This window comes from Thamnophis elegans, chromosome 9 (genome assembly GCF_009769535.1).
Source record: "Thamnophis elegans isolate rThaEle1 chromosome 9, rThaEle1.pri, whole genome shotgun sequence".
NCBI classification, from domain to species: Eukaryota; Metazoa; Chordata; class Lepidosauria; order Squamata; family Colubridae; genus Thamnophis; species Thamnophis elegans.
The window spans coordinates 14,181,029-14,193,515 of record NC_045549.1 but is presented as its reverse complement, the minus strand read 5'-3'; the positions used below and the strand labels follow the sequence as shown (position 1 = coordinate 14,193,515).

The window sequence follows — 12,487 nt, the reverse complement described above, 5'->3', positions numbered from 1 at the left end:
ACACACACACACGTTCTTTGGGGGGGGGGTTGAATTATTCCGCCTCACTGCGCAAAGTCGGCTCAGCATGTGTTCGGCCCCCACTTACGCCGAATCAAATCCGTGGCCGGCGGGACCAGGGGGTTGCATTTCAAAGCCGCCAGTCCTCTTGCTTCTTCTCCTTCACCGGCAAAGCTCCCGCTGGCTTCCCCGCCCGTGGCAGTGGTGCCTGTCCCTCCACGCGGAGCCCCTGAGCTGGCTCCCGCGTTATCCCTCCCCCTTCCTCCTCTGCCGTGCTTTTGAGGCCGCGGGAGCTAGTAGGAAAGCTCAGGAAGGGGGAGGGATAACGCGGGAGCCAGCTCAGGGGCTCCGCGTGGAGGGACAGGCACCACTGCCACGGGCGGGGAAGCCAGCGGGAGCTTTGCCGGTGAAGGAGAAGAAGCAAGAGGACTGGCGGCTCATCAAAACAAGTCTGGGGAGGTCCTTTGCGGGCGGCCAGTTCTAGCCGCCTACAAAGGACTTCCCCACGTTTGCTTTGGTAGAAATCTCTGCGCGGCAGTTAGAAACTGCTGCGCGGGGATTTCTTTCTATGTGCGCGGCCGCGCAGGCACGCACCTTAGAGGGAACAGTGTACACCAGATAGCTATCTTGGATAAAATGACCTCTGTGATAACTGCAATGCTTATGGCTCTACTGCTTTTGCCGAGAAAACGTAGAATTCTCTTGAGGTGGGAGACTGAGGAATGTAATATATGAATGAGGACACACAGGATGTGTGAAAAGAGAAAAGCAGAATTGTTCCAAACTCACCTAGAATGCTGGAACAGTCCTCCCTCAGACTATTAACATCTTCTGCAAACATAAAAGCTAGCGTCGGTATACTCTGTGCTTCAAGAGCAACACAGCACTCAGGCACCAGAAGAAAAATAGCAAGAGCTTCTTGGTAAGGAGTATCCCATGGAAGAGCAGAAGTCAGGTCGTCCAATACAGAAAAATCGATCTATTGAAAAACAGTAGGCTACAGATCTATCTAGATTCAGAAGAAAAGCAGATGTGTAAAAAGGAACAATTGTTGCCCTGCCCACTCCTGAATTGCAGCCCATTATGGTGTAGCACTAGGTTGCATGATCAGACATTACTTTGCCAGGACTGAACCTGTCTTAAGTGGCTATTGAAAGGGCCTGCCAAGAGACACTATTGTCCCATGAGATTGAGGTTGCATGGATCAGGTAGCAAGCCTTCGCTGTGTATCTCCTATGTTCTAGATCAGGGGTGTCAAACTCAAGGCCCATGGGACAGATCTGGCCCGCAGGGTGCTTAAATATGGCCTATGGGGCCGGCCCATGGTGCTTCGGCTAGCCAAAATGGGCCACGTTAGTGAGGCCACCGCGTGGCCCATTTTCAGCCTTCCCAGCCTCCAGCAGCACTCTGCCAGCCAAAAACAGGCTGTGTGGAGATCCTGCAAGGCCCATTTTCAGCTGGGAGTTTTGGCCGGCAAAGTGCTGCAGAACATTCAGGCCGAAAAAGGGGTGGGAGGGGGCACATGCGGCCGCTTCGCACACTATTTTGGCTGGCAGGGTGTCACAGGAGGCATCTGTCCTGTCTCCTGCCCCTCTGCTCCCAGCCCTTGGCCCATGGAGAACTACAATGCTGATCCAGCCCTCAAAGAAATCCAGTTTGATGCCCCTGTTCTAGATAATTCAACTCATAAAGCTTTGTGTAGTCACCTCCTGCTTGGCTTTCCATAACTTTATTGTGCTGTGTTTTTAATCTTAGCGGGGCTGTGGCATCTGTTGGGGTACGGGGAAAGTGGATGAGCCTTTTCTTAATGTTATTTGTTGATTTTACTCTGTAGTACTCTACATGGGCAATGGATGGAAGGGAGTACATCAGGACAGGATTTCTGTGTAATTGGAACTCATGAAGAGGCAGAGCTTCCAATTCCACAGGGAGATCTGCAGAAAATTCTTACAGAAGTCACATTCCAATTGGAGATAATCGTCGGATAATCGTTATCCGAAGGCATCTAAAGGCCAGGTGCTCACCTTGTGTTCTAGAATTTTGTTTTTTAAAATCCTCTACTAACTGTTAGGACAACCTTCACACAACTGGAAGTACCACTTGGGGGATCAGGATTATATACCAGTCCATCTATGAATTCTCTCATCTGATCACAGAACAATCAACAGACCGTCCAATGAGGAATAATCCCTATATTGAAAGAAAAATATTTTTTCTTTACCTGCTGAGCAATCCAATCTGTCGTAGCAAGTTCCTTCAAAACTTCTCTTGCTTCTTGCAGATTCACTGGGATATAACAGTCCATTGACACATCAGATCTAGAAGGAAAAATGGAATGTCCATTTTCTGAGGAATGTCCAAGACTCAATCACATGTTTCTTAAGGCTATCATTCAGAAATTTTATACAGTGACCACCTACATTATATTTCCTAGCTTTTGAGCATCAGATCGTTCAAAGAGAAGATAGACTTATCAGGATTTAAGGCTCTTCAGATAAACCACTGGAAATTTACTTAATTACTTACCTACTTACAGCATAGGTAAAGGTAAAGGTTTCCCTCGCACATATGTGCTAATCGTTCCCAACTCTAGGGAACAGTTTTCAAAGCCAAAGAACCAGCGCTGTCCAAAGATGTCTCCGTGGTCATGTGGCCGGCATGACTAAACGCCAAAGACGCACAGAATGCTATTTACATCATAGAACCAGATAAGAACTGAAATAAGGATATGGGTGGGGAGGACAAATAATGTGTTTTATCTCCTTTTATATAGTTTGGAGATGATGGGGTGTTTGTTATTGCAAGATTCAGAATAGCCATGGCATGGCAGGCATTTTTCCACCATTATATTTCCTAGCTTTTGGGCATCAGATCTTTCAAAGAGAAAATTGACTTCTCAGGATTTAAAGCTCTTCTTCAGGTAAAGCACTGGGAATTTACTTACTTACCTACTTACAGCATAGATAAAGGTAAAGGTTCCCCTCGCATATATGTGCTAGTTGTTCCCGACTCTAGGAGGCAGTGCTCATCTCCATTTCAAAGCCGAAGAGCCAGCACTCCATGGCCATATGGTGGGCATGACTAACTGCCGAAGGCGCAGGGAATGCTGTTACCTTCCCACAAAAGTGGTCCCTGTTTTTCTACTTGCATTTTTTATGTGCTTTCAAACTGCTAGGTTGGTAGAAGCTGGGACAAGTAATGGGAGCTCACTCTGTTACGCAGTGTTAGGGATTCGAACCACCAAACTGCCAACCTTTCTGATCGACAAGCTCAGCATCTTAGCCACTGAGCCACCACATCCCTCAACTTACTGTATAGAACCAGATAAAAACTGAAATAAGGAGATGGATGGGAAGGACAAATAATATATTTTATTTCCTTTCTTTTATATAGTTTGGAGATGATGGGGTGCTTGTTATTGCAAGATTCAAAATAGCCATGGCATGGCAGGATGTTTGCTTCTTCTTTTCAATTTTTTGAGATTAACAAGTTTGAAGATGATTGCAATTTGTTTTTCAAATATCTGGCACTGCAAGCAGTGGCAATGTGGATATCCTTGAATAATCTCAAGAGCCTAGGGCCTTCATTTTTAAAGGTAATGGGACATTTTGCAGGCATAAAGATTTGAAGAATTTGGAATGGATTTACATCAAAGTCTTAATTCAGTCACAGAGCTAATTAGGTTAATTAGTTAATTGGTTAATTAGTTAATTAGTTAATCTCAGTGGTGGGATTCAAATAATTTAACAACCAGTTCTCTGCCCCAATGATCAGATAGGTAGGCGTGGCTCGGTGGGGCATGTGACCATGTGGGAGTGACCAACTCATCGTTAACCAGAGCGCCAGTTTCTGTAAGCAGTGCAATAAAGATAAGGCTAGAAACAACACTAGATTGTTTCCTTCCTGCCTTCCTTACAGGATTAGCCCTGGAAAAAAGCAAAATAAGATTTCTTCCAACAACTGGATCTCTGAACTGCTTAGAAAGTTAATAACTGGTTCTCCTGAATAGGTGCAAACTGGCTGAATCCCACCACTGTAACCCAATTGACTGGCTGGGAAGTTACAACTGGTCTGGAAATATTGTCCTGACCACACAGAAGAAAGGGGGCAGATAAGTGCAATAAACAATTTCTTCAGATGTTAAATTCACTTGGGTTACACTAGTATAGTGATCCCCAATCTTCGCAGCTTGGTGGCCTGGCTGGGGGAGGAGAGAGGGGAACCAGTGGCGGGTCGGTGCGCACATCCGTGCAGCTCGACGTTGCACAAGGTGAGTTGAATACATACATGCCTGCCAGACCATCACTTGCGTGAGTTGAGCTGCACGCATGCATACACACCAGCCCACCACTCCCAAGCCCTGGTTGCGAATAGGCCACAGCAAGACAGTAGCCCGTGCTCCTGAGGTTGGGGATCCCTGCACTAGTGAGTCAGGACTTGTAATTCTCTCCCAAGAATCCAACCGCACTTCTGCATACAATGGAGGCTACTCACCTTGTTTGTAAAAAGCTTGCTGTTAAGCAAGGAGGTGAGGAAAAAATTTCTTTTATCTCCCTGTCAAAAGGATAGAAAAGAAAACCAATTAATCAAACCATAGCATACCAACCCAGCTTTATACTTGCTTGGAAATAACTCTATGTCCAGCATGAGCCACGGTGGTGCAGTGGTTAGAGTGCAGTACTGCAGGCTATTTCTGCTGACTGTCGGCTGACTGCAATTTGGCAGTTCAAATCTCACCAGGCTCAAGGTTGACTCAGTCTTCCATCATTCTGAGGTGAGTAAAATGAGGACCCAGATTGTTGGGGTCCATAGGCTGACTCTGTAAACTGCTTAGAGTACTGTGAAGAGGTATATAAGTCTAAGTGCTATTGCTATTAAATCATTTCCTTTAGTTTATAGTCTGAATTGATGCTTACAGAAGTACAATTTTCTCATCAGAAACAGGCAATACAAGTAGCAACCTTATAGCATTCTGCTGTGCTTCACTTCCTATTTCTGCTGACTTCCATTTCTCAATCAATCCTCTGTCCAGTTGACTGATCCTAGGCAAGACTTCCAAAGAGGTGGCTGCATTAGCAGACGCAGAAGCCTGAAGAAAGGAAAACCCAAGTGAAAAAGTGTTATTGCTATATCACATAACCAACGCTTTATAATATAAACCATTGAGAAGGCGGACATTCACAGTCAAATCTCATTCATGTTCCTGTAGAAACTGGGGGTGCAACGTTTGGGAAATTGTGTTTGCAAATATCATTGCAAGTTGACGACTCATTCAAATGTCTATGTAAAGAGAAGAAACTTATGTGTACAATTAAAGAACACATTTCATTTAGGCCAGCTGTATTCACAAAATGCAGGTAGTCCTCATTTATAGCATCTTCTATAATCTATTTGAAGTGTTATACAGCCTATTACTAGTGTCTTAGCTTACTGATGGTTTGAAAATGATGTTGAAGTCAAGACAGTTTACAAAAGAAATAAAAACATTACCTGAAATATATTGACAAAGTTGACATATGCTCCAGCAAAAACTTGGACTCCCAACAATTCTACAATGAAATGAATATCCATTTATTATTATTATTATTATACAATTGTATCACAGTGGCCAGTTGTTTCGCTGGATTTGGCATTGGTTACTAGTCGGGCCCCACCCAATTATTATTATTGTGGTTGTGGTTGTTGTTCATCGCAGTCAGACAGATGTTATTATTATTGTACAATATTTATATAACTTCACCTCCTTCCTTTCTCTTGTGATTTACAGTGTAACTTTATGAGGGTGCTTCTGAAATATCCAGGAGGAATTCAGCTGCAGCTTATAAATCCTTTATCCCTCAAATCTTCTTTTCTTCATTAAATTTACATAAACATTAAGCAGATCTTTTGTTCTGAACTAACAGAAATATACATTTTCTTTTCATGACAAACAGAAGGAGAATTAAGTGCTCACTCCAATCATACATTAAATTTAATTTTGCAGCCAGAATGTTGGGCATATTAGATTAGTTTAGAATTTCACAATTTACTGTATTTAAAAAAAAAAAAAACGCCTTTATTTTGCTTTTGCTGGTCATGGAATTACATAGCTATGCAATTCTCTATTTCTATACTCCTGCCAACTGATTAAATTGTGAGTTGTATGATACCAGCTTAGACTTTTAGAGTAAAGCACAACCCAAAAATCTAGAAAGCTTTAACTCCAAAGAACTTCCAAGAACATTTGATCAGAATGTCAAAAAGATCAACAATCAAACACTGAATAAAATATACTCAAATCAAACCTGACTTTTAGGTGTCACTTTTCAAAGGGAATTAACCATCTGTTTTCAAAGCTATGAGATGTCTTAAATGTGCTCATATGTGGCTGTATGTTGCCCCCATGCATTCTTGTATTAACACTATTTTGCATTCTGGATTTGTGTTTACAAAAAGGTACCATTAGGGTCCAGAAGAGCATTGAGGTCAACACAGTTTCTTTCTTCCTGTCTGCTCTCCGATGCCGAACTTTCCTTATCCTGCAGGGGACCACGTCCAAAAGACCACAACAGCCCAGACGCAGAGACACAAAGAGTGTGATAACTGCAGAAAAACCAAAATACTGTCAGATTCCCATATGAACAACTCTGCTCTATATCTGTTTGGGATTGTTATGGTTTAGAATAGCCATATTAATACAAGTTCCCTAAAAATGTTGCAGATGTATCTAAATATGTCACAGATGTCTAGTCCTCTCATCATCTAAAGTTTCTGGTAAACCAACAGCCTCCAAAATGTTAGAAGTGCTCAATACACTTTAAATGGATTTTGTTTTTATATAAGGTATATCAATTTCCCTTGAAAGCACATATGTAACCACTCACATAGATGTAGAAGGAAAGAGATGGTACATACCTTCCACAGGAAATGTGGGAAACTCGATCATCAATCTCATCGATTTTCTGAGGACCAGTCTTTGAAGAGTTGTGTCCTAGTTGTCCAGCACTGTCATCTCCAAAGGTGAAAACACTGCCACTCTATGAAGGATGTTAACAAATCCAGCACCATCAGGTTTTTCCCCATCCACCTGTTTTAGTTTTATTAAACATTTCTGCAACTACATGTTGTTTTGGAGGACAAAGGTTATATTTGCATGCAGATGTGCCTGACTCCAACTGCGGCCATGTCATTTTGCAACATGGTCTTTGGCAGCAAGAAAAAGGGGTCAATCAAAATAGTTTGAAGGTTCTTACCTATTTTCTTCACTTCCACACTCTTAGAGTATGAAAGCAGTATGAAAGCTTCAAAGCAAGCTAAAAATGCTTCCAGTCAAAGAGAAAAACCAAAAATATTCACCTATGAGCAAATTAGGGGGAAAATGCTAATTCAAATCCTACCCCACACAATCACCCATTTTAAATAAAGTCCTTATCGAGAAATGCCTGACAATGCTTCTAATTGTTAAGCAATTCTAAGTGCATAAGTTCAATAATGTAATTTGGGTGGCTTCTGGACTGAACCGATTCCTGGTGCCCAAAAGGTTGAGGGCCACACCATAGAGACCTCACCAGTTCTATCATTTCTTACATTTAATACTCAAAGATTCCTGAATATTCCACAAAACAATTCCCAATATCCAGTTAACAGACTGCTGCTAGCAGTATGGAAGCTTCATTACGAATTCAATACCTTGGTGAGAACAGCTGTATGTTCATCTCCGCAGCTAATATAAGTCACTTCAAGGTTTCTCAGGGTACCTACTGAGTAAGGTTTGAAGATCTGTTCTGTTGAAAAAAATAATCATCAGAATATTGCAGCATTTTATATGAATATTCCAAGAACCATCCCAAAGTTTATTAAAATACGCCATTATTTATTAAGTGTGACTGAAATAATTACTGTAACAGAAATTAAAGTAGCTACAGCAAGCTTTGAAAATCCACTCTAAAAGTTTCCAAAATGTAAACCTTAGAATTGTCACCATCTTTGAAGTGGGGAACAAAGAATCTGGCTTGTCTAGACCAGGGGTGGGTAACTATGGCAACTTTACAATCTGTAGACTTCAACCCCCATAATTCCTCATGGCTGGCTCAGGAATTCTGGGAGTTGAAGTCCACAGGTAATAAAGTTGCCATAATTGCCCACCCTTGTTCTACATTATGCCAGGCCGCATTTTAAAGGTACTGAATGGACTGAATGCACATTTTCTCACAAGGGGACAAACACGTGTTCAAGCCATCATTGCCATTTTTTGTGTTCACATTCTACTTTGAAACTATCATTCCAAGGTTTATAATTGGATTTGGAGAAACTAAAAATAATAAAAGGAAAGAACCGGGGGGTGGGGGGAAATGTTTTTGATAGTTTTGACAATCAGTTGGTCCGATGTATTGCGGATTTGAGGGAGCCATCTGCTGATGGGAAGAGTACTACAATACTTTGTGAAAGATAAAAGAGAAAGTGTAGCTGTGGAACCTAACCTTGAGTACCAGAAAAGATAATTTGGAACTGTGAGAACTATTAGGAAGTGTTCGTTTTGCTACATTGCTTGGTTTAGATTTTCTACGGCCATGGAAGATAATAAACTTTCGACTCGGATTGGATTGGACTAATATTAGAATTGGACATTAGATTTTGGAAATAAAAAAGGGGGGGTGTAAAAAAGACTGTATGGACTTTAAGTTCTAATTCAATGTCATATAACCCAAAACTATTAAAAATTGTTAAATTTCTTAAATTGGTAATATGGAACTTTGATGTATGATGAATTATTTGAGATGCTGAAAAATGCATGTGAAACTTTAAAAGGCAATAAAAAGTCAGAAATTCGGATGGAGCACACAGATCAGGAAATGGGAAAGAAGGAGGTAAAAGAGAGCATAAACGAAGAACAAGAAAATAATATTGAAGCAAAAGGAACTTAAAGTAAAAAACAGTTAGATGATTTCACTGGGATTTACAGTGGCACAAAAAGGGTAGAGGGGATTGCCCCCCCAAAAAACAATCAATCAAGCAGCTAAGAGGGAAATAGTGGGAAGAGGCTAGGAAAGACTCTGAGGAAAACTACTCCAACAATAAAATTAAAAGTGAGAAAAAGGATTCAGAAGGAAAGATACAATAATTATAAAAATAAAAAAAAAGAAATGGAAAAAGCTAAGAGAATGGGATAAAAGAAAATTAGTAAGAAGCAAAATCTTTGAGAGACCAAGAGAAAATTGCTAAAAAGGAGGAGGAGGAGAAATAAGGTACATATTAGTAGATTAAAGGGAATTGTATTAATATTATTAATAGTGGATAGTTAATTAAGATATAAGGGAATTATACCAACATTATTAATTGTGGATAATTAACTAAATTAAATGTTCTTTTTGTAAAAAAATAATTTCGATGATGTATGTTATTTGCGGGAAAACAGACCAACGGATGAAATGTGAAATGGCAATTTGGTTTAACTTTGAAGATAATTTAAATTAAGAGATGAAGATGAAATGTTAAAGAGTGAGATGGGGAATTTGAGAAACATATTTAGCGATGGAGTTGATGTTATTGTAAGGAATTAGAAATTAAGGGTGATTAGTGGTATTGTTTATGTACTAAGAAGAAAATAAGTTCAAGGTAAAAAATTCAGAAAAAGAATAATATGACCGAAATTGGAAACAGAGATACGATGTAAAATGGTTTATGCATATGAGAGCATGTAAAAGATAAGACCGGGACAACACTTTGTTCATAAAATCTGTAAAAATTTGCAATTAAAAAAACTAATAATAATTTTAAAATAATAACGTTAATTAATTATTAATGATTATGTCAATTATATATTTTATATATTTTGATGATATTAATTTAAAGATTGTACATGATAAACTTAGCTTTCTTCTATCCTGCACCAGACAATTTTTTTCAGAACAAAAATATATACTTAAGGGATCAACCAGATTCATCCTGACCTATTAGGTCATTTAGGGAGATACTAACTTTTTTAGGACTAATTCCAATGCCAAAGGAGACCTCTTGCAATCACCTAGAGCAGGGGTAGTCAACCTTTTTATACCTACCGCCCACTTTTGTATCTCTGTTAGTAGTAAAATTTTCTAAGCGCCCACTGGTTCCACAGTAATGGTGATTTATAAAGTAGGGAAGTAACTTTACTTTATATAATTTATAAAGCAGAGTTACCGCAAACCCCTACCGCCCACCATGAAAGCTGGAACGCCCACTAGTGGGTGGTAGGGACCAAGTTGACTATCACTGACCTAGAGAATCAAATCAGGTCATCCAAAGTACCAATTGGTTGTTTTACAAGTCTATCCCTAGAACCTAATTCCCATCCCATTCCCTCCCTCCAAATCCTCTTTTGTTGAAATTTAATTCCCCAAAGTTGGCAAAAAAGATTTCATGATATTGCAGTGTCTCAAGGAGTCCCTTTCCCAGAGATAAGATTTCCAATTTGTTTATACATCTCAGTCTTATTTTAAAACTCATCCAAGAAGCTTCTTCAGTTCTGCTGAAGAACTGTTCTGCAGAACTGAAGAGGCTTCTTGGATGAGAAGTGAAACATCTTCAAGGAAAAGCAAAGGAAGTCCACCTGCCCCTTGAAAAAGCACTTAGGGACAACCATGGCCTGGATGACTGAAAATCTCTAGACTTGGGTTTTATTTTAAGCGAATCGCCATTTCTAACCCATCTCTGCTGATTTTCAGTCAGTCTATTGATGCATAATGGATCAGTTTGTTTATAGGCTGAGATGGTGATCATGATAAAAAGGAGTCAGTATCTCTCGCTCTTAAATTAAAATCCAACCACCACCTTCACAGATTTGACAGGTTATCCCTGTAAAGACACCAATCAAGCCAGGTTTTTTTTCTGTTTTATTAAATGAATCACAAGTGGCCAGACAAGTGCAACATATCGAGATAAAAATCATGTTTACAATCCACAGTGGCTGGGATATCATGGTTCCACCACAAAACCGCGGTCGTCTAAAGCGCGCTTGACGAAACCGTGTACCTGACGTCATCACAGCGCGACGAAAAAAGCACGCTGTGAGCGGTAAAGCTAAAATTAACGCGTAAACCTAAACCTAACCCCCCCCAAACCTAACCCTAAACCTAACCCTTAACCTAACCCTAACCCTAACCCTAAACCTAATTCTTAACCTAACTCTAAACCTAACGCTAACCCTTAACCTAACCCTAAACCTAACCCTAACGCTTAACCTAACCCTTAACCTAACCCTAACCCTAACCCTTACCTTTACGTGAATCGGCTTGCTTTAAAAGCGCTTTTTAAAGCGCCCTTTTTTCTCCGTGGTCGTTGTTGTCGTTGTTGCTGCTGATGACGTCAGCAACGCGCTTTAATCGGGCGCGCTTTAGTGGACCGCGGTTTTGTCGTGCCACGGGATATCATAACATTAGAATCAAATCAAACATATTTTGGCTTAGTGGGTTTTTAATAATGCTGATAAATGCAGATGCCACATGAAAAAAAGGATTGCATGGTGGTGCAGTGGTTAGAATGCAGTACTGCAGGCTGCTTCTACTGACTGCTGGCTGCCTGTCGTTTGGCAGTTCGAACCTCACCAGGCTCAAAGATTGACTCAGCCTTCTATCCTTCTGAGGACGGTAAAATGAGGACCCAGATTATTGGGGGCAATAGGCTGACTCTGTAAACCGCATAAAGAGGGCGGTAAAGCACTGTGAAGCAGTGTATAAGTCTAAGTGCTATTTCCATTTTACTCCAAAGACATAAAATCCCAGTTTCACTTATTCATTGTGTATCATGTGCTTAGCAAGGTCAAGTCTGATGTAATTTCTGTTTGAAAGCACAAAATAAAGACGTTTATCAAAGCACTTATCATTTTTATTCTTGATTCTTGATATTCCCAAAGCATTTTCTCTTCAATAAAAGAGACAATTAAAAGGAAATAACCAGGCAGCAGGAACATTTTTTTCCTGGGATAATATGAAGACAGACCTACCTTTTGAAGTTTTCTGGTTTAAACCCAACTGATGTGCATTGTTCCTTCCCCAGCCATAGGCTACTCCAGAATGAGACAAGACAAAGCTGTGTGCCCCACCAGCAGCCACCTGAGCCAAGGGGATGCCAGCAAGAGAGGAAATGTTACACGGTTTAGACTGGGATGGAAATTTTTTACCAAGACCCAGCTGACCATGGCTGTTCTGTCCCCAGGAAAAAATTCGGCCATCTTCAATGGGGGGGAAAGGGGAAAAAAACCACCATTACATTGATTAGAATATAAATTGGCAACTTGTTCAGGTAGACCTGGGGTGTCAAACACAAGGTCAGTGGGCTGGGTCCGGCCCACAATGTGATCGGATCCAGCTTGTGGAGCCATCCTGAAAAATGTAAGTGGCTGGCCTGTGTCACTTTTGCCTGTCTACTCAATGCGAAGATGAAACATGGGACCCGCCTGGCTTGGCCGGGTCTATCTAATGGGAAGAGGATACATGCCAGCAGTTTGGGTAATGGTGTCAAGCTAACTACG

General features: G+C 40.8%; 1 protein-coding gene across 1 annotated transcript in view; it reads right to left on the bottom strand.

Moving 5' to 3' along the window:
- The window catches only part of LOC116513311 (probable E3 ubiquitin-protein ligase HERC6), a 36,258-nt gene that overhangs the window by 18,640 nt on the left and 5,131 nt on the right, over positions 1-12,487 (bottom strand). Inside the window, exons 4-12 of the mRNA XM_032224329.1 lie at positions 11,960-12,187; positions 7,669-7,763; positions 6,895-7,016; positions 6,440-6,582; positions 5,491-5,549; positions 4,962-5,089; positions 4,495-4,554; positions 2,222-2,318; positions 790-979 (exon numbers count right to left, since the gene is read on the bottom strand). Of these exons, the coding sequence (XP_032080220.1) occupies positions 790-979; positions 2,222-2,318; positions 4,495-4,554; positions 4,962-5,089; positions 5,491-5,549; positions 6,440-6,582; positions 6,895-7,016; positions 7,669-7,763; positions 11,960-12,187 (1,122 nt within the window). The remainder of the gene's footprint in view (positions 1-789; positions 980-2,221; positions 2,319-4,494; positions 4,555-4,961; positions 5,090-5,490; positions 5,550-6,439; positions 6,583-6,894; positions 7,017-7,668; positions 7,764-11,959; positions 12,188-12,487) is intronic.